General features: G+C 53.2%; 1 protein-coding gene across 7 annotated transcripts in view; it reads left to right on the forward strand.

Moving 5' to 3' along the window:
• GRM7 (glutamate metabotropic receptor 7) overlaps positions 1-19,121 on the forward strand; it is a 191,813-nt gene that overhangs the window by 129,205 nt on the left and 43,487 nt on the right. For 3 of the 7 annotated variants that reach the window (XM_039734249.1, XM_039734246.1, XM_039734247.1), the window contains exons 7-8: positions 2,962-3,101; positions 15,711-16,646. The exons of 3 other annotated variants lie outside the window; for them this stretch is intronic. In XM_039734249.1, the coding sequence (XP_039590183.1) occupies positions 2,962-3,101; positions 15,711-16,646 (1,076 nt within the window). The remainder of the gene's footprint in view (positions 1-2,961; positions 3,102-15,710; positions 16,647-19,121) is intronic. One more of the 7 variants, XM_039734253.1, reaches the window with a different exon arrangement.

A 19,121-nucleotide genomic window follows, 5' to 3' on the forward strand; every position in this document is an offset into this window, starting at 1 on the left:
GTTTTGAAGCGCAGCTGTGTTTTGGCAGTGAAAAGCTGGAGATGCTGTTTGTGGGAGCCCCTCGGGTGCCCAAAGTGCCATGAACGTGCCCTGGGTACCAAACAGCCTGGCTGGTGACACCTGTGTGACTCCTGTCCTCCTCTCCATAATTCATTCCTCATCTTGCAGTGATTAAGAGATCGAAACCCTGCAAATTCAGTCAGGTTGTGTCTGGGTTTGAGGGCTTCCTGCAGGTGTCAAGTGCCCCGTGTCTGTGTGGGGAGAGGCAGCTCCTTTGTCGGGAACTGAATTAAATTGTCACAGCTCTGCATGAGCAAGAAGCTGCAGCCTGGAGACTGACACAGGTTCTGAACTGCTTAGTGGGCTCAGCGAAATCTGGGAAATCTTAACAGAAAGAAAATAAATCCTCACTGATCAGGACCCAGTGCAATAACGACACGTTTTAATGATTGGAAGATCAAGGGTTATTTCTGAAACGCCTGCACTGAGGTTTTCATCCATCACTTTTTATTAATTTCATTATTCCGTGAAAGGAGCCTGAGCTGAGGCTGGAACGCTGCAGTGATGCAAACCAGGACTGACAGACCCTGCAGACAGGTGGCACCGAGAGGGCTCCAGAGCCTCACCCAGGGTTAAGGAGGGCTGGCCCTGCTGAGCAGAGCCTTGGCTGGAGCCCAACTACTGCAGCTTCAAAGGCAGGAGAGGGACACTTCTGCCTGCCCCTGCCCCGGGTCAGCAGAGCTTCCCTCTGCCAGCTCCATGGACCCCAACCCTCCCCAACTGGCTGGGCCACTTCACACAGACCCTGCAGGCAGTGTTAGCTCGGGCCTGCCCCGTCCAGGGCTGGGGCTGTGCTTGGGGGTCCCTGCAGGGACCCCACGGGGCTGTGCTTGGGGGTCTCTGCTGGGGCTGTGCTGCCCTGCTGGGGCTATGCCTTGGGGTCTCTGCTGGGGCTGTGCCTTGGGGTCTCTGCAGGGACCCCACAGTGCTGTGCAGCCCTGCTGGAGCCAGGGGCATCCCCGGTCCCTCTCAGTGGCTGTGCTGGGGGTTTGGGGTGCTGCTCCCCTGGGGGTGGCTGCAGTGAGTTCTTGGCTGTGTCCCCCAAGGGTTTGTCCCAGCACTGGCTTTGGGGTGCCCGTGGCAGTGGTGTCCATCCTCCTGCTGGCTCCTGAGCAGCAGCCCTGGACCTTGCTGTGTGTGCCTCTTGCATTTTGGGAGCTCACCTGAGCTCCTGCCGTTCCAGGTGTCCCTTTCCTGTCAGCTGTGACAAAGCTGAGCCTAACCCACCCTAAGCAGCCCTGAGAGTCGTGATCAGCCAAATCCCATTCAGCACTTTGCTGCCTTTCCTGAGGAGCCAGGGAATTACAGCCATTGCTTCTGATTGAGTCTAAGTGTTTCCACTCCAATGTATTCTGGCTGCATGAATCTGTAATGACAATTAAATATCTGCCTGGATCCAGCGAGGAGAGATTTCAGTGGGAGATTTCTGTACCAGCCTTTGAACTGAATTTGTATCTGATCTCAGAGGATTGTAGGAGAGACAGGAAACAATTTACCAGGGCTGGAATGGAGACTATGCTAATTCACTCCTTCAAATCTTTTTTTCACTCCCTGGAATTCAATGAAGAATGGGAATCATGAAGAAACCGATAATCTTAAAGTTCAGTGCTACAACAGGAGAGATTTTTCATTGCTTTAGGGAAAAAAAGTTACGCAGGAGGAGGAAGCTTTGAATATAGATATGCTGGAGGATTGTCATAATCTTCAATCTTGACACAATATTACTCTACCCTCCCGAAACCTATTTTAATATGTCTGGAAATAAATGTCACCCTGGAAGGTTGCTCCTGGAGCTCTGAGGAAATGAGGCACTGCTCTGAGTCCTCCTCTTGGGAAGGTTCCCAGCAGTGCTTGGTGATTAAAATAAATGCAGGTGTCGTGCTGAGAGCTCACCTGAGGTGGGGCTCAGGGCTCAGGGCAGCTCCAGGCTTTGCAGCACGCAGGAAGGGCTGGGGCTCTCCTGCCCTGCACTTGCCAGTTTGTCACTGGAGTACACGGTAAATAAAGTGAATTCAGCGTGGGGTCCTGCTCTGGGACCTCCCAGGACGCTGCTGTGGGAGTGCCACAGAGCCTGGCTAAGGGAGTGCACAGGGAATGTTCTTCTGGCTAAGGGAGTGCACAAGGAGTGCACAAGGAGTGCACAAGGAGTGTTCTTCCCAAAGCTGCTCTGTCCTCTCCCACCTCTCGTAACAGGAATGGAGAAGATTGTGGAGGAGGACACCAGTACCTATTTCTGGATGCCATTTCCTGTTTTAGTACCCATTTCTGGATGCTGTTTCCTATTTTAGCACCTATTTCTGGGTGCTATTTCCTATTTTAGCACCTATTTCTGGGTGCCATTTCCTGTTTTAGCACCTATTTCTGGGTGCTATTTCCTATTTTATTACCTATTTCTGGATGCTATTTCCTGTTTTAGCACCTATTTCTGGGTGCTATTTCCTATTTTAGTACCTATTTCTGGATGCTGGTCAAGGCTCAGCAGACCCGGGCTGGCTTCTGACACACATCTCTGGGAAGCAGCTGGGCTGTTTTCTGGAGGGGGAAGGCAGCATTTGGAGGGCCATTCCCAGCAGTGGTTGCACTGCAGAGCTCCCTGAGGACAGGGAGGTGGGAGGCAGGCTGCAGGCAGCAGGAAAAGCCTCCTGTGTTCCTGGTGCTGGGCAGGGCTGGCTGGGTTTGTTTCCAGGCAGCAGGAGGGCAGGGATGGTGGGGCTGGGGGGTTCCATCCCCATCTGTGGGATGGATCTTGACGGGCTGGCTGGTGGCAGTGTCCTGAGGGTCTGCTTTGGGTGCTGTGGGGTGGATGGCCTCGGCCTGGGGCGTTTCCAGCGTGAAAACTCAGATGATTTGGTAAAGATGTGGTGCTGGGTGGTTGGATTTTGTCTCGTTTCCTTCCCCCAGGCAGTGCTGGCACTCCAGTGATGTTCAACAAGAACGGGGACGCCCCGGGGCGCTACGACATCTTCCAGTTCCACAGCAGCAACACCAGCACGCCCGGCTACCGCCTGGTGGGCCAGTGGACAGACGACCTGCAGCTCAACGTGAGTGCCCCCTGTGCTGGGAGCGCCCCACGCGTGGGGACGCCAGCCTTGACTCCATGTCAGAAGGCTGGTTTATTATATTTTATATTGATTTTATATTTTTATATTTTATATTTTATTATATTTTATTTTATTTTATTTTATTATGATATATACTATATTAAAATACTACATTAAAACGATACTAAAAGAACAGAGAGAAAAGATCAATCAGAAGGCTTGAAAGAACCAGAATAGAATACATAACAAAATCTTGTGACTCTCAGAGGCCGATGCAGCTGCATCTGTGATTGGCCATTAATTAGAGACAGCCAGCATGCACCAATCCCAGCTGCACCTGTTGCATTCCACAGCAGCAGAGAGTTATTGTTCACGTTTCTTTCCTGAGGCTCCTCAGGAGGGAAAAATCCTGGCAAAGGATTTTTTATAAAATATCAAGGCTGCACGCTGCTCCCCTGGCCGTGGGCTCTCAGGGCTCCAGCAGCAGGGATCTCTGCTGCTTCCTCACAGCTCCAGTGTGGGTTTGGCCCTTGTCTCCTCTCCCTGTCCTGCAGCCTTCTCCCCACACCCAGAGCTCCTCAGACCAACAGGGACACGAGGTGCTCATGCAAATTTCATTAATTACTGCTGCGTGTCTGCAGGCCTGCTGGCCAGCTGGGGAAATGGAGCTGGGCTTTGGTGCAGTTTGAAACCGCTGGGCTTTCGCTTGCAGAGGCTTTTGGGTTTTTCTGGTCTTTGGGAAGCTGGAACGAAATGTTTTTGGAGTGAGTCACTCTTCCAGTGGCGCTTTGAATCCGTGTGGGTGAGGTGGTCTTTCGGGGATGATGCCTAAAGGAAAACGGGCACGTAGGAGCAGCTGCTCAAACACGCTTTGATGCTTCCCAGAAAAAATCCCCAGCACTGGTGGGTGGCAGAGCTGGAGACCTCAGGGGGTGTCAGCCCGAGCCCCCCGAGCCCGGCTGGCCCTGGCTGGGCCCAGGATCCCTGCTTTGTGCCCTTTGTCTGGGCTTCCTGCAGCCCCACGGCCCGAGGGGCATGGAGGTGCTCTGGGCGTCTGTGGAAGCAGGGTTTGCTCCCTCCCTCAGCCTTCCCAGCCCAGGGGCATCGGGAATTTCATCGGGAATCATCGGCGTGTGTGGCTCCTCTCTGCCTCTGGAAGGGGGGCAGGACAGGCTGTGTGACAGGGCCCAGCCCTGACAGCCCCCCAGAGGCAGCCAGGACACAGGGGGTGACCCAGGGGGTGACACAGGGTGACCCAGGGGGGACCCCATAGTGAGCCATGGGGTGACACAGGACATGACCCAGAAGGTGACACAGAGGGTGACACAGGAGGTGGCACAGGTGACCCCACAGAGACCCTACAGTGACCCAGGGGTGACCCAGAGGTGACCCCACAGTGACCCAGGGGGTGACACAGAAATGACCTCACAGTGATCCAGGAGCTGACACAGGAGGTGGCACAGGGTGACCCAGGGGTTACTCCATAGTGACCCACGGGGTGACACAGGAGATGGCACAGAAAGTGACCCCACGGTGACATGGGATGACCCCACAGTGACCCAGGAGGTGACCCAGGGGTGACCCCACACTGACCCCACAGTTTACCAGGATGCTCCAGCCCCCCTGGGGGTCTCTCTGGCCCTGCTGTCACACGCTGCACTGGGGGCTGGCCCTGTGGGCACACCTGAGCTCCCCAAGCCCTTTGTGCCCGGGGCACAAGCCCTGGGCTGCCCTCAGGGGTCACAGCCATGCCCTGGCATGGAACCAAAGGCCCCACACTTTGTATTTTTGATGTTCTCATGGGTTTTGTTAAATCAAGGGAATAATGTGGGTCCGCCCTTGGAGGCTGATCACGCACAGTATTTCACTCTCCTTGAATTTTGGCTCATTTTTATTTTCTGTGTTTGATTTGCTCTTTCAGTGCTTTTCGAATTTTGATGTTCTATATAAGGAAACCTATATTAACTTGCAATTTACAGTTCTTTTAGCAAAAAATATTAATATTTTATTAAGCAAATCCTTCTTTATGTAAACTGCACATCCTGACCCATTAAAATTTAAAGCCAAATTAATGGAGCTTGATTTGTATTCCTGTTGTTGTGTTAAATGTTTCCATAAATAGACCTCTTTCCTCACCCTCGTAGCCTCATGGCCACAGGGTCACATCAGTAGTTGAGATTCCCTCCCTAACTTCCCTTCTAATCACTCAAGTGTCCCAGTTTCTCTCACAAATATGTATCTAAGAGAGTCCCTTCTGTATTATTGGATTATTTCTCACAATAATAAGGACAATTGTGGAGTCTAGAGAAGTCAAGGATTCCTGGAAATAACCAAAATAAATTCCATTAAATACATCCCAGGGAAAGCTAGCAGAGGCTGTGATTTGTCTCCAGTAATTATTGTGGCAATAACTCTTCAGGGGATGTTTCCCCAGTTCTTATTTCTCAAATTCATCACAAGAGGGGTGTGGGGTGCTTGGAGGAGGGCAGCTCTGCCGTGGTGCTTTGTGTCCCAGGGCAGTCCTGGCCACTCCTGGGTGTCCCTGGGAACGGGAGAGCTCTGCACAGCCTCAGGTAAGGGCCCTGCAGAGCCAGGGACAGGAGGGCAGCAGTGCAGACCAGCTAGGTGAGTCGATATTTTCTTCTCTGTCGTCATCCTCATTCCAGAAGGAGCAGAGATGTTTCACTGTTGGGTTCCTCTGGCAGGCTGCTGCTGTGCAGTCTCTTGTGGCTGCCTTCAAAAAAGGTCATTTCCCATTCCTGGTACTTTGTGGGCCATGGTGGCCACGGGCTGGATTGATCTGGAGAGCTGAACGTGATCTTTCCAGGTTAGATTGCAGAGTAACTTCTGTTTCAGTTTTCTCTCTCTTCTTGTGTTAGCAGACAGACTGAGGAGAGCTGTAGGAATTCCTTGGGACTCCTCAAATCTGCTCTGTGTTCTTATTGCTGATAAACCTGGCTTTGTGAATTACCTGTCTGGATCTCAGGTCAGATAACAAAACATTTGATGACTTTTCCCTGCAGCAGACCTGGGACATCACAGTTGATGTGAGGGCAGTGCCACCACCCCTTTTCCTTTGCCTGCTTGGCAGCAGCCAGCCCAAGCTTTGCCCAGCACCCAGAGCACAGTTCAGTGCCAGTTTTGGCTGTGTGTCAGGAGTCCATGCAAGGATGAAACGAGCAGATGTCTGATTTTAAAGGCCAGCATTCCATGCCAACTGCAGTGCTGTGTTCTCCCTGCAGCAAGGTGTGGAGCTGAGTGCCCACCCTGCAGGGAAAGCCAGGTCCCACCCTCTCCTTGCTGAGGACTGTGCCAGCTCTGCCCCTCCTCAGTGGCAGGCAGGTTTGGGCTGCAGGGTTTGTGGCTCACATCCTCCTGCCCCGACTTCAGGCTCAGAGCTTGGCCAGCTGCATCCCTGCTGCAGCTCAGCCCCGTGCCCCTGGGAGGGGGAGGAGAGGTACAGCTCATGCACTCAGGCTGGACAGAGATGCTCTGGCACGGGGAGCTGGGCTTTAAGCCAGGCCTGGGGCTCTGGGAGGCTGCACCCCTGCCCCAGGGCAGCTCCAGGCCCTCCAGAGCTGCTTGGATGGCTGAGCTTTGGTGTTTCACACCCAGAGGTGCTGCTGAGGAGGAGCCAGTGTGCCCTGGGCAGGATGAGGAGTGCTGTGGAGCTTTTGGCTGCTTTGCCTTTGCAATGGCTCCTTTCAGTTGTTAGGCTGGGTTTTCCTTTGCACCTGAGCCTTGTGTGGTTCCAGCAGCAGGGAATGGGGAGGGTGGCTGGGGGCAGCGTGGCCAGGAGACAGGTGCTGCCTCCATGGAGCTCCTTGTGCCTCTCTGTGGATCTCAGAGGAGGAACGACCCCTCTGTGCCCTGCTCTGCCCCATCCAGCTCGGGAGGTGTCGTTTGTAGGGCAGCCTCTGGGGCTGCTGGAGAAGGGGCACTGGGGGAATGTGAGGAGCTGCCTGAGCAGCTCCATACATTGCTGCCTCCTAAAAATGCAGCTTCTCGTGCTTGGAGGTGCCTGAGACAAACACAAACACATCTCTCCTGGAGGAGCTGATGTGCCTGAAGGAGGAAGAAATGGATGGCTCCTAGAGGAAGCACAGGTTCTCCTGGGAAATTTGGTGATATTGCTTCTCTTTCTCCAGGCACAGTTAACTCAGCAGGTCCCAGGTTTATTATGTTTCCCCATCTCATTCCCTGTGCAAGTATCCCAGAACTGTCAAAATCAATAGGTAAAGGAAACATTCCCTGTGAAATTGTTGTTTCCAGGTGTTGGCCTTGTGCTGAGGCTGCCCTTTGCCATGGGGAGCAGAGTGTGAAATGAAGTCTTGCAGGGAATCAGGGACATCCCTGTAGCTCAGGGTTTGGGGTGAGCTGGGGGTCAGTGCTGCCCCCGAGCAGGGGGAGCCTTGGCTGGCAGGACAGCAGGGACAGGGACAGGGACACCACAGTCACTGGCACAGGATGGAAATTCCACCCTGCAATCCCGTTTTCCCCACAAACAGAAGCACACTGAGTAACTCTGTAATCCTCTGTGCAATTCGTGTGGAACCTGCTCACTTCAACACCTCCTGAATCTGTTTGGGCTCAGACTAATCAATTTACATGCCATAAACATCTCTGTTAGGGATTTTGGAAATAAATGTTATGAATAGTGAGCTGGTGAAGAGAGTAATTAACTGTCGAACCTGCTGGCAAGAGACCTGGCTGTACCTGCCTTTTTTGATAAACTATTCGAATTGGAATTGGATCCAAGCACCTCTTCAGTGATGTTTGCTGCTCAGGAATATTCTGCCAACAGATGGTATTTGTCTAAAATAACACGTTCAAATTGATTTCTGCTCCCTGTTTTCTTGGGTTTGCTGCTGCGTTTTGGGTTTTCCTTTGGAGCAGGATGTGTCCAGGGTAGATGGAGTTTCTGGTTTTGGCACGGTGAGGGACCCTCTGCATCTCCTGCTGCCCTGCTGTCCCTGCAGGTGCCACGTCAGTGACACGTGGTGACAGTCCCAGTGCCAGGCCGGGTGTGTGCAGGGATGGGATTGTTTCCCAGCAGTGATGCTGCTCAGTGCAGCCCTTGCAGAAGGAATTGCAGCCTGGGCACAGCTCCTGGCCTCTGTAACCCAGGGAGGGGCTGCAAGGTGACTCCATCCCCGGGCTCCAGAACAGCTGCCAGTGCCACGCCATGCCCAGCGTGCCCTCGTGGCAGCAGCCCTGCCGTGTGCTGCAGTAATGGATGTTGTTTGTTTTGTCCCCTCGTTAAATTCCGCAATCTCTCACTGCTCATGTGAGCCGTGACCGGCACAAACACCTTTAATTATCTCAGCTGCAGCAGTAGCTGGCAGCCAGCGGAAGGGGATTTCTCACACCACTGGCCTGCTCCAGGGCCATATGCTGCCTGCTCCAGGAGGGAGGCACTGCTGAAAGCACCCGGTCCTGCAGGGCTGTGGCTGCAGCTGGGCTGGGAGGGCCTTGGGCTGGCACCGGGGGCTGTGGCACTGCCGATGGGCTCGGTGCCCTTGCAAGGGGACTCGGCAGACAGGGGCACAGGCTCAGAGCACCTGAAGGGAACCCCTGGGCCAGGCAGGAGCTGCAGTCCCACAGCCAGGGCACGCTGTCCCTGCAGGTCTGTGCTGTACCACCACAGCAGGGCAATGGTTCAGTGTCACCCCTCGCTCTGCAGAGCAGCTCGGGCTCAGAACTGAGGGTGTGAAATGCCATTTGCTCTGTGGTGCTGCCCCTTGGCCCAGGCAGCAGGAGCAGGGTGAGGGCAGCAGCCGGGCAGGTGAGGAGCTCAGCTCCACCAGCTCTGGCAAGGCTCAGCAGGTCTGGGGTCCTGCTGTACCTCTGGGGATGTCCCAGGGGAAAGGGTTGTGGGTATGAACACTGAAGGAAAGCAGGCTGAGATGGATCCCACACGTCCTAAAGACAGGAGAGAGCTGCACTGTAAGGAGCTCATAGAAGCTATAATGGCCAAAAAAAATTATGTAGCAGAAGACCTGACTTGAGATTTTGTTTTGTCTTGTGTTGTTCCCTCCATGCCCACGAGCTGCAGGCAGGCACACTCTGAGAATGAGTTATGTAAGAAATGGGAGTTAGCAAATAAATCACCTGGTCTTCAAAAGAGGTGCTGGTTCTGTGCCTGCACATCCCTCTGTAAAGCCTCTTTGCCAGGCTGATGTGGTTTTGTCAGCAAATATATTCAAGAGCAAATGCTTTGTGCGATATTTTATGGCTAATGAACATGTTTGGTTGCTTTTGGCAGGAGTAACAATGTCAGTTTGTGCGTTATTGAGGGTGCAATATTCTTTGTTTAATATCTGCACGCGGGAGGAGGCTCTGCAGTGACAGATGTGCTTCGCTGTGTCTGGAGAAGTTCAGCCAGCTGTGGAGGGCAGAGCGGCTCAGCTGTGCCCCCGAGCTGCGGGCTGTCACAGCTCCTCAGTGCCAGGGGAGCGTGGGAGCAGCACCCTCAGCAGCACGGGGCACCCAGTGCCAGCCCAGCAGGCAGCTCAGGCTCCTGGCTCTCAGCTGAGTTCTGCCCAGTTTCCATCCCTGCTGTCCCAGCCCAGCAGGGCCCCCAGCGCTCCCTGGGGTCACCCCTGGGGCAGGCAGCTGGCAGCAGATGGCTCCTTTGTGTCTGTCCTTGCCCTGACAGGGTAGGTTGGATGGAGAGCATTCTGTTTGCTCCCCACTGAAGGTGTGTGGGTCGTGTGGGCAGTGCTGTGGGCAAGGGCCAGGCTCTGCAGGAGGGGAGAGTCCAGGAACGTCAGCACAGTAATGACTGGCTCTGTGCCCCTGGATCAAAGGCACTTCTGTCTGTTCCCTGGCAGGGTGAGGGTGATCTCTGTCTGGGAGTGCTCAGCAGTGTGAGGGTGATCTCTTCTCTCTGGGAGTGCTCAGCAGTGTGAGGGTGATCTCTGTCTGGGAGCAGTGCTCAGCAGTGTGGGGTTTGTGTCTGGAGAGGCCAGGGCACCCCGAGGCAGTTGTGCTGCTCCCTTCTTTGGGGTCTCCTTTCTCACCTCTTGTTTTTCTCCTTGGGAGGAGGTGTCACTGAATATCCCTGTCCCTGTGAGTGCTGAGAGCCTGGCACTCCCTGCCAGGCCTGGGGCACTCAGCAGCACTGCAGCTTTGGGGCTTCAGCTGCCCCAGGCTTTAGTGGCAGATCAGGGCCTGGCACCTGCCAGTGGTGCCAGGAGTCTGGTGACAATTAACAGCAGCCAAAGCTTGCTGCTTTGTCTCCATTTGTGTTGGTCAAATCTGCAAGTGAACTCCTTTAGTAAACTGGATGAACAGCTCTGGGAGCTCTTGGCTTAGAGCTGCTGCTGCAGATCCCAAACATGACCCAGCTGTGTTTTGCAAAATGAGATTTTGGTCCCACAGCGACGCCAGTGCCAAGGGTGGCAGCGCTGCAGTGATGACAGATGTGCCACATCGTGCCTGTTTGCTTGAGGGAGGAGAGAGAAATCCCACAGAGGCTGATGGAAAGCTCTGCTCACTCAGGCCCATGTGAGGAGCAGCCCTCGGAGTTTCCAGCATTTCAGCAGAGCACTGAGGTTCCTGGCAGGCCACATGCACAGCGTAGGTCAGAAATAATCCCTGTTTCCATGCCCTTGATACTGATTGCTGAAAGACCTGCTGTGGCTGGCAGCAGGACTGTAAAATCAGAGGTAGAATGTGGAATTCAAGGTGTCCTCAGCTAATTGTTCACATGATGGACAACAACGGCCCCTAAAAACAGCAGCAAAGGGTCCTCAGTCTGCTCTGGCACAACTTGAGGGGAAGCCTTTATTTGCTTTGTTTTCCTGTTCTATTTGGTTTTCTCCCACTAAACTGAAGATGTACATTGTGTGCAGATGCTGCTGGGGTGATTCCCATGGGAGATCCTTGTTTGCTGGTTAATCCCACCTTTACCTGGCCAGGGGCTCTGGGGGGTTAATCCCACCTTTACCTGGCCAGGGGCTCTGGGGCTGCCTGAGCAGCAGCTGCTCCCCAGTGCTAATGGGAATTTCAGGGATTTCTTTCTGCTTTAGCAGTGCCTGTGTCTGACTGACTGGGGAAGGGCTGTACAGCCTTCAGCTCCCCTTGCAAGAGCAGCTTTTGGCCTTTTCCTCCCCAAGATGCAGCTGGAAGGGTGGGACAGGCTTTTCTCCTCCCTCAGCCCAGGCTGGGAGCTCGGGGGGCCCCTCACCTGCCCCCTCAGGGTTTTTGCAGAGGGATTGCAGCCCTGTGTGTGGGGAGAGAATTCCCTGCCCTGGGAGGCAGCTGCTGCCCTGGCAGTGTGCATTGCCACCAGCCATTCTTAATTTTCTGTGTTCATCTGCAGTTCTTTTAGGGCCCAATTGACTGAGCACAACCTGAGCAGGATAATTTAATATTATTAGTATTATTAATATCACTGCTGCATCTAATTAGGGCCTAAATGAGCTGGGTACTGAATTTCCCTCAGTATTTTGTATTTCTTTCATCCTCCTTCACTGCCCTGTGTTGTTCTGCCTTGCACATGAGATGTGATGAGGAAATCACTGTCCATTGATGATGAGGCTTCAGGAGGGGAAAACCAGCCCCAAATAAAGTGACTGGAAAATGCTGGTCCTTGAACCAGCTGGGGAATTAGGAGGACAAATAAATGCCAGCTTTGCTGGGCTGGCAGGAACTCCAAGAGGAATGCTCTCCAAATGACAAACACGAGCTTGCTTCCCTCTCCTCACTGCCCTTTCCACACTGGGAGCTGTGTGTTGGCTTTGGCAGGAGCAGAACTTTTCCACAATCACAAATAACAGAGAAAATAAGAAGTTATTGGCTCATAAGAGAGATAAACAAAGATAGAGGGCTAATCCTTTCCTCAAACCTTAGGTAAGGTCAGCTCATGGCTGTGCCATGAAAACCAGCTCTGAAAAGGAGTTTTCAGGAGAGAAACCAAATTCCTGGATCTGCTTCTGGATGGAACATTGTCATCCAGGCTTGTTCTCTAGGGCTTGGACTCCCCAGGACTCATCCAGGCTTGTTCCCACTTAGGACAGAAACCAAATTCCTGGATCTGCTTCTGGATGGAACATTGTCATCCAGGCTTGTTCTCCAGGGCTTGGACTCCCCAGCTGTGGGCACTGGGAGCACTTAGGAACAAGTGTCTGACTGCAGCTGCTGAGCTGCTCTGTGCTGAGCTGGGCTCTGTGCCCTGCCTGGGGCTGTCCTGTCACCCACAGAAAAATCCCTGCTGGGGCTGCCCCTGGCAGTGCCAAGGCCAGGCTGGGCACTGGGGCTGGGGCAGTGGGAGGTGTCCCTGCCATGGCAGGGTGGCACTGGGTGGGCTCTGATGTCCAAACAACTTTGGGATTCTGTGGTGATTCAGATTTTCCCTCATTCTAAGGCACTTTAGGATAAAAAGTTGCCTTGGATTAGCTCTGCTTTCAGAAGATAGATTTGCCCTAACCGATCAGTTTAAAGAAACAAGAACTGTGCATTATAAATGCACATTTGGAGGCACATGCTCTTTTTTAATTAGCAAGATATTATGCAGGGGCTGCAGGATGAATACTGAAGATGCATGGTCCACCCCCTTCCATTAGGGAGAAGACAACACAAAGCTGTAGGCAGATATAAAAGCATTAAAATAATTAATTTTCCATTTTATTGTGTGTCAACAGAAATGTATAATAATAAGCATTTTTGCAAAAACTGTGGATTAAGCATTTTTCTCTACATCAGTGGTGTGCTGGAAATGTCCTTGCTTTATTGTAGAACAAATGGCCCTCGGATCTCATTAAAGACGGGGCTCGGAGTGCTCAGAGAACTCTCAGTGCTGCTGGGGCAGAGCAGTAGGGCTGCCAAAAAAGGTGACAAATACTCAACAAAAGACAAAGGAAGAGTAGAAATGAAAGGGAAGTAAAGGAGGGTTAAGAATTGTACTTGTGGGAGCACCAAAGGGCGGGTGGGAGAGAGCTCTGCCTCCTCTGGGCTGGCAGAGCAGGGCTGAGGGCAGCTCTGGGAGGAGCAGGGAGCACCCGGGGCTGGGCTGGGACCGTGGGGGGGACCCCTTGGAGGGGATGGGATGGTGGGATAATGGCAGGGGATAATGGGATGGAGCAGTGTCAGTTCCCACAGCAGGGACAGGGACATGGCCCATCCCAGAGCTCACCGTGATGCTGCTGCTGTAGGAACAATCCTCCTGTTTCAAGAGGGGCTTTGGAGGCTCTGGGAATTCTGTGTTATCCTGCAGAGGTGTTAAGGCTGCTCTGCTCAGTGCAGGATTTGTTTGGCACGAGCCAGAACTGGTTTTTTCCCCACCCCTGGCAGGCTCAGTGCTGGGCAAGGCTTCCCCAGCACTCCCTGCAGGCAGGGAATGAAAAGGAGCTCCAGTGTGAGGTGCAGCACCAGGCTGGGCCAGGCATGCAGCAGCTCTGCAGCCTCTCTGGCACTCTGGCTTATCATCACTGTTATCTCTTGAAGGGATTTCAGTTGATATTTTGCAGAAGACTCTGCTGAGGATGTGTTATTGACATATTCTTAGCTTAAAACCATTATCATGGCAAATCCCTGGATTTAGAAACTAATTACAAGACATTAATAGCTGAGCCTGAAGAGCTAAGTCATGCAAATATTGCTGTCTGGGAAGTGGAATATACACAAATACAGTCTGAAGTGCTGAGTTAGGAGCTGCAGTCTGGAGGTGGCAATAAATCTGAGCCCAGTCCTCGCCGCTGGGTTCTGTGTGTCCGTGAAATTAATGGCACCGTCATTATGAAAGTGGGATCAGGGAACGTGGCTATTTTCTTCCCTGAGTAGGTTAATTACCACTAATGTAATTATTTTTGTACTGATTTTTATTTTAATCAAACATTGCACGAAACAATTAAGTTCAGAACAAATGGCTTATTATGGAAATGTTTGTGGCAGAGGGAAGCAAAGCAGCAATGTTTGAATTATCCACAGATATTGAGTTACTTTATTCATTAAAATGAACAATTACATTAGGCCTTATGAGACAGACTAAGCATTTCTTGTTAATGTTTGTTCTATAGTGAACATAATGAGAATACATATTGTGAGTGGAGCCAGTCCCTCTTCTGGAGGCATTCAGGATGGGAGCAGGAGAACATCCTCCCAGATTGCCAGGCTGCAGTCAGGGGCTCCTGGTGTCCCTGGGCACACACCTGCCAAGGGTGCAGCTCAGCGTGTGACACTGGCTCGCTCTGGGTACAACATCTGGCTGCCTCTGGTGGTGCTCTTGGCTTGGGAAGAATAAATTCCCTTGCCCCTGGACTGAAATTCAAGGTTCTACAATAAAACCCCCAGTTTTTCTGTTAGTTGCCAGAGCACTTTCTCACAACATTTAAGTGACCTAAGGGAAAACAGCTGCAGTGTTGTTTTTAGTGACACTCTCTCACATCTATCCCAGGGGATCAGGTTTGGTGCTGGGAAAGGACACACACACAGAGCAGCTGCTGGAGGTGCTGCTGGGCTGGTAACTGGTGCTGGCAGTGCCAGGGCCTGCCCAGGCTTCCAGTCTGGGCTGTTTCTCTAAATGCTAAACCTTCCTTGCTCTGGGAAGCTGGTGAGTGGCTTTAGTCAGCATAGTTGGAAATGATTTGTGAGCCCAGTTTTCCACAGTACTTGGGAGCCTTTGTTGCCTACCTTGGAGTTGAGGATTCTCCAGACTGCAGAGTAAGTGAGACTTTCCATGTATTTAATATAATCATTTGTCATTTGCATTCCCAGAAGCACATGTGGTATTTCAAAAGCTGAATGTGACTTTGAAATGAAATATTATCTAATTATTGCGTTTTTCAGTGATGACCATTTTCTGTGTCCTTCATATTTCTCACCTGGCTCGTACAGCAGACCTTCCCCTGTTCTCACTGACCCCATGCCCTACAGAAAACACATTCCCCCCTCATTTCAAATCTTCCCCTGGTCAGTAACACTTCCAGGAAGGGAGATCTCTGCTCTGCCTCGGTAAGAAGCCCCAAGGTTTGTGGGAAGCAGCCTTGCAAGTGTAAGTCCTGCCTTCCCTCAAGGTTTGCAGTGTTGTTACAGATTCTCATGAAAGAACAGCTTTTCACTCTCGTGGTTTATCTGGGCTTGGATGTCATTCCACCAGACTTAACAAGAAACAGAAATGAGAAATGGAGGCAGTGAGCACGGTTAGGGACCAGAGCCCCACACAGGCACCAGGGAACTCTGCCCATGGGAATTTTATCTGCTCAGGGTCTGTGCTGGGGCACCCCTGAGACCCCTCCATTCCTTCCCAGCTCACATCTGTGGCTGCCAGCCCTAACCCCGAGCCTGTTTGTGTCCTGTTCCCCAGACTGAGGAGATGCAGTGGGGCAGGGACGTTATTCTGTCCTCCCCTCAGTGTGCAGCCAGGCCTAATCCAGCCCTAAGCCAGCCCTAAGCCAGGCCTAACCCCGAGCCTGTTTGTGTCCCTGTCCCACAGATCCAGGAGATGCAGTGGGGCAGAGACATGTGTTCTGTGCTCCCCTCAGTGTGCAGCCAGCCCTAAGCCAGGCCTAAGCCAGCCCTAAGCCAGGCTTAAATCAGCCCTAAGCCAGCCCTAAGCCAGCCCTAAGCCAGGCCTAACCCCGAGCCTGTTTGTGTCCTGTCCCGCAGATCGAGGAGATGCAGTGGGGAGGGGGTGTGCGTGCCGTGCCCCCCTCGGTGTGCAGCCAGCCGTGCCGGCCGGGCGAGAGGAAGAAGATGGTGAAGGGCATGCCGTGCTGCTGGCACTGCGAGCTGTGTGACGGCTACCAGTACCAGGCCGACGAGGTCACCTGCCTGCTGTGCTCCTACAACGAGCGGCCCAACGAGAACCGCACCGGCTGCCGCTCCATCCCCATCATCAAGCTGGAGTGGCACTCGCCCTGGGCCGTCATTCCCGTCTTCCTGGCCATGCTGGGCATCATCGCCACCATCTTCGTCATGGCCACCTTCATCCGCTACAACGACACGCCCATCGTGCGGGCCTCAGGCCGGGAGCTCAGCTACGTGCTGCTGACCGGCATCTTCCTGTGCTACATCATCACCTTCCTGATGATCGCCAAGCCCGACGTGGCCGTCTGCTCCTTCCGCAGGATCTTCCTGGGGCTGGGCATGTGCATCAGCTACGCGGCGCTGCTGACCAAGACCAACCGCATCTACCGCATCTTCGAGCAGGGCAAGAAGTCGGTGACGGCGCCGCGGCTGATCAGCCCCACCTCGCAGCTGGCCATCACCTCCAGCCTCATCTCCGTGCAGCTGCTGGGGGTCTTCATTTGGTTTGCAGTTGACCCGCCCAACATCATCATAGATTATGATGAGCAGAAAACTATGAACCCCGACCAGGCCAGAGGAGTTCTCAAGTGTGACATTACGGATCTACAAATCATTTGTTCCTTGGGTTATAGCATTCTGCTCATGGTGACGTGCACTGTGTATGCCATCAAGACTCGGGGGGTCCCAGAGAATTTTAATGAAGCCAAACCCATTGGATTCACTATGTACACTACCTGTATAGTATGGCTTGCCTTCATTCCAATATTTTTTGGCACTGCCCAGTCAGCCGAAAAGGTAGGTGAGAGTGCACCCAGGATTCGCTGTGGTCGTAGCCACGTGCTGGTGGTCAGCTGTCCGTGGATTTCCAGCTGGGCTCTCCAGTCAGCTCGTTCCTCACTCACGGGCAATCTGTGGCACTGTTTTCCTTCCCCGTTTAGCTCGTGGGCCATCCATTTCAAAAACTGGCAAGTGATCAATAGCAATCACGTTAGCCATTAGTTTTATTGTTGCATCCATTTCAATTGTTTCTTTACAGTAGGATAAGTGGGAATTAGCTGTCATATTACCCACAAAGAGGCATCTCCTAACTAAATCATTTTCAATACAAGATGTAAGCAAGAGAACCGTCAAAAAAATACTCAGGTGGGCCCCTGTGCCTCTGGACCTGAGCCCTGGGGGCAGCGTGGAGTCTGATGAGTGCTCTGCTCACAGAACAGCCCCAGGACACATTTACACCGCGGTGTAAAGGGCCTGTCCTGAGCTCCTGTGGCTGCAGCTGATGCTCCACGATGCAGATTCACTTTCACTTGTCCCTGCAGAAAAGCTGTCCGTTCAGAGGGATTTGGCAAACACCCCCAAGTCCAGCATTTAGAGAGCAGTGGCGATACCGGGCTGTCCTGAACTGCTGCCAGTCTGTTTTACCCCTCCACCCGAGCCCAGCCTGGAGGGAGCTGCTGCCACACCCTTACCTGTGGTGTGCTCCTGCATCCAGGCATCCTCACCCGCCTCAAATGCTCCCAGCCCCTGCATGGATGTGGCAGCACATCCATCTGCTGTCCCCAGAGCCTGAGCCTGCTCTTCTCTTTGTGGGACCTTTGGCTTCTTGCTCCTTTTTCCTCCTCTGTTTCCATTCTGCATTTGTTCTGGAGCACAGCACTGGGGCAGGCCCAGGGCTGTGGGTGGGTTCCTGTGTTTGGAAGAGGTGAGCAGATTTCAGAGCTGTCCCTTCCAGGACAGGTCACCCCCAGCTGTGGAGGTGCAGCTGCAGGAGCACACCCGGGCCTTGGGACAGCTCCTGCTGAGGCTCCAGGGCTCTTCCCTGCTCAGGGGCTGCTCAGAGCTTCGTTCTCTCCAGCTCAGGGGCTGCAGGGATTTGCAGGTGTTTGGCCTCAGCCTTGGCCTCAGGGGAGGAGGGGATCACCCAGGAGGGACTTTGATGAGAGGGGATCACTCAGGATCAGAGGTTATGGAGAGGTTCCCACGTTCCTCTCACCTCTGCACTGGGCTTTCCAGAGCCACTGCATCCCAGGGGGAATTCACTTCAGCTGGAAAGGAGACCTGCCAAGGCTCACAAACACTTCAAACGCCTCTGCTCTCCCTGCTGAGGTGAGATAAGGAGAGAGCAGCTGGGAGTGCAGCAGGGCTGTTTGTACCTGCTCTGACACCAGGAGGGCTGAGCAGCTCCTGCCTGCCACTGGGGCTGCAGGGGACCGAGGTGAAGTGCTTGGAGCTGTTGTCTGCAGAGATTTAACCGGCTGATATTAAACCACAAAAGGTCCAGAGGCTCCGCCAGCACTCGGGGCTGTGCAGCAGCAAAAGATGAGGTTTCCATGTGCTCCTGGGGCTGAGCTAAACCTGGGCTCTGGGAGCCTGGGCCTTGTACAGCCCATGCAGGACAGCAGAAAGGAGGAGGATGAGGATGAGGATGATGATGATGATGATGATGATGATGATGATGATGTGATGATGAGCTTGATCTCACCCAGAGCACAGAGGGTGGGACAGGGCAGGGCAAGCAGTCCTCAGTGTGCTGTGCCCCAGCCTGGGGACATTGGGGACGTTGGGGACAGGGACAGCAGGGGCTCCTCTCTGCTGCTGGTGGGGCTCATCCCCATTCCTTGGGCTGGAAGCTGCTGTGTCTTGTCCAGCAAAGCCCCCAGTGGGACCCCTGTGCAGGGGCTGTGTGGAGGGCCCCAGGTATGCTGTCCCTGTGTCCCTGTCCCCATGTCCCTGTCCCTGTGTCCCTGTCCCTGTGCCAGTGCTTCTCCTAGGGGCTGTGTGTGGAGGGCCCCAGATGCTGTCCCTGTGTCCCTGTCCCCATGTCCCTGTGTCCCTGTCCCTGTGTCAGTGCAGCTCCTCCCGGGGTTTTCCCCCTCCTGCCCTGCCCAGAGCTGTGCTGCAGGAGCTTTGCTGCTTTTCCTCCTCTCCTGGCACTCCTTTTGGCTGGGGGTGCAGGGACTGTGCTTTTTGGTGCTTGCCACTGATTTCCTGTCAGATATTTCCTCTGGAAAATATCGTGTCTTAGCTTAGCCACACACGTGCTGAATGGAAATTGCACCTGCTGAAAAATCTCATGCAGCACGATCTCTAAACCTGAAGAATGGGGTTATATATAACACTGGGGGCTTCAGTGGATGGATTTATTTTATTTTATCGATAAACACAAGCATAATGTTGTTCGGTGGAAGGCATATTGTAAACACCTGCCTTGTTCAGGGTAGAGAATAACACCTCCAACAAGAAAAAACCAAACCCCTAGCAATGTGCTGC

This window comes from Passer montanus, unplaced genomic scaffold (assembly GCF_014805655.1).
Source record: "Passer montanus isolate IOZ18808 unplaced genomic scaffold, ASM1480565v1 scaffold9, whole genome shotgun sequence".
NCBI classification, from domain to species: domain Eukaryota; kingdom Metazoa; phylum Chordata; class Aves; order Passeriformes; family Passeridae; genus Passer; species Passer montanus.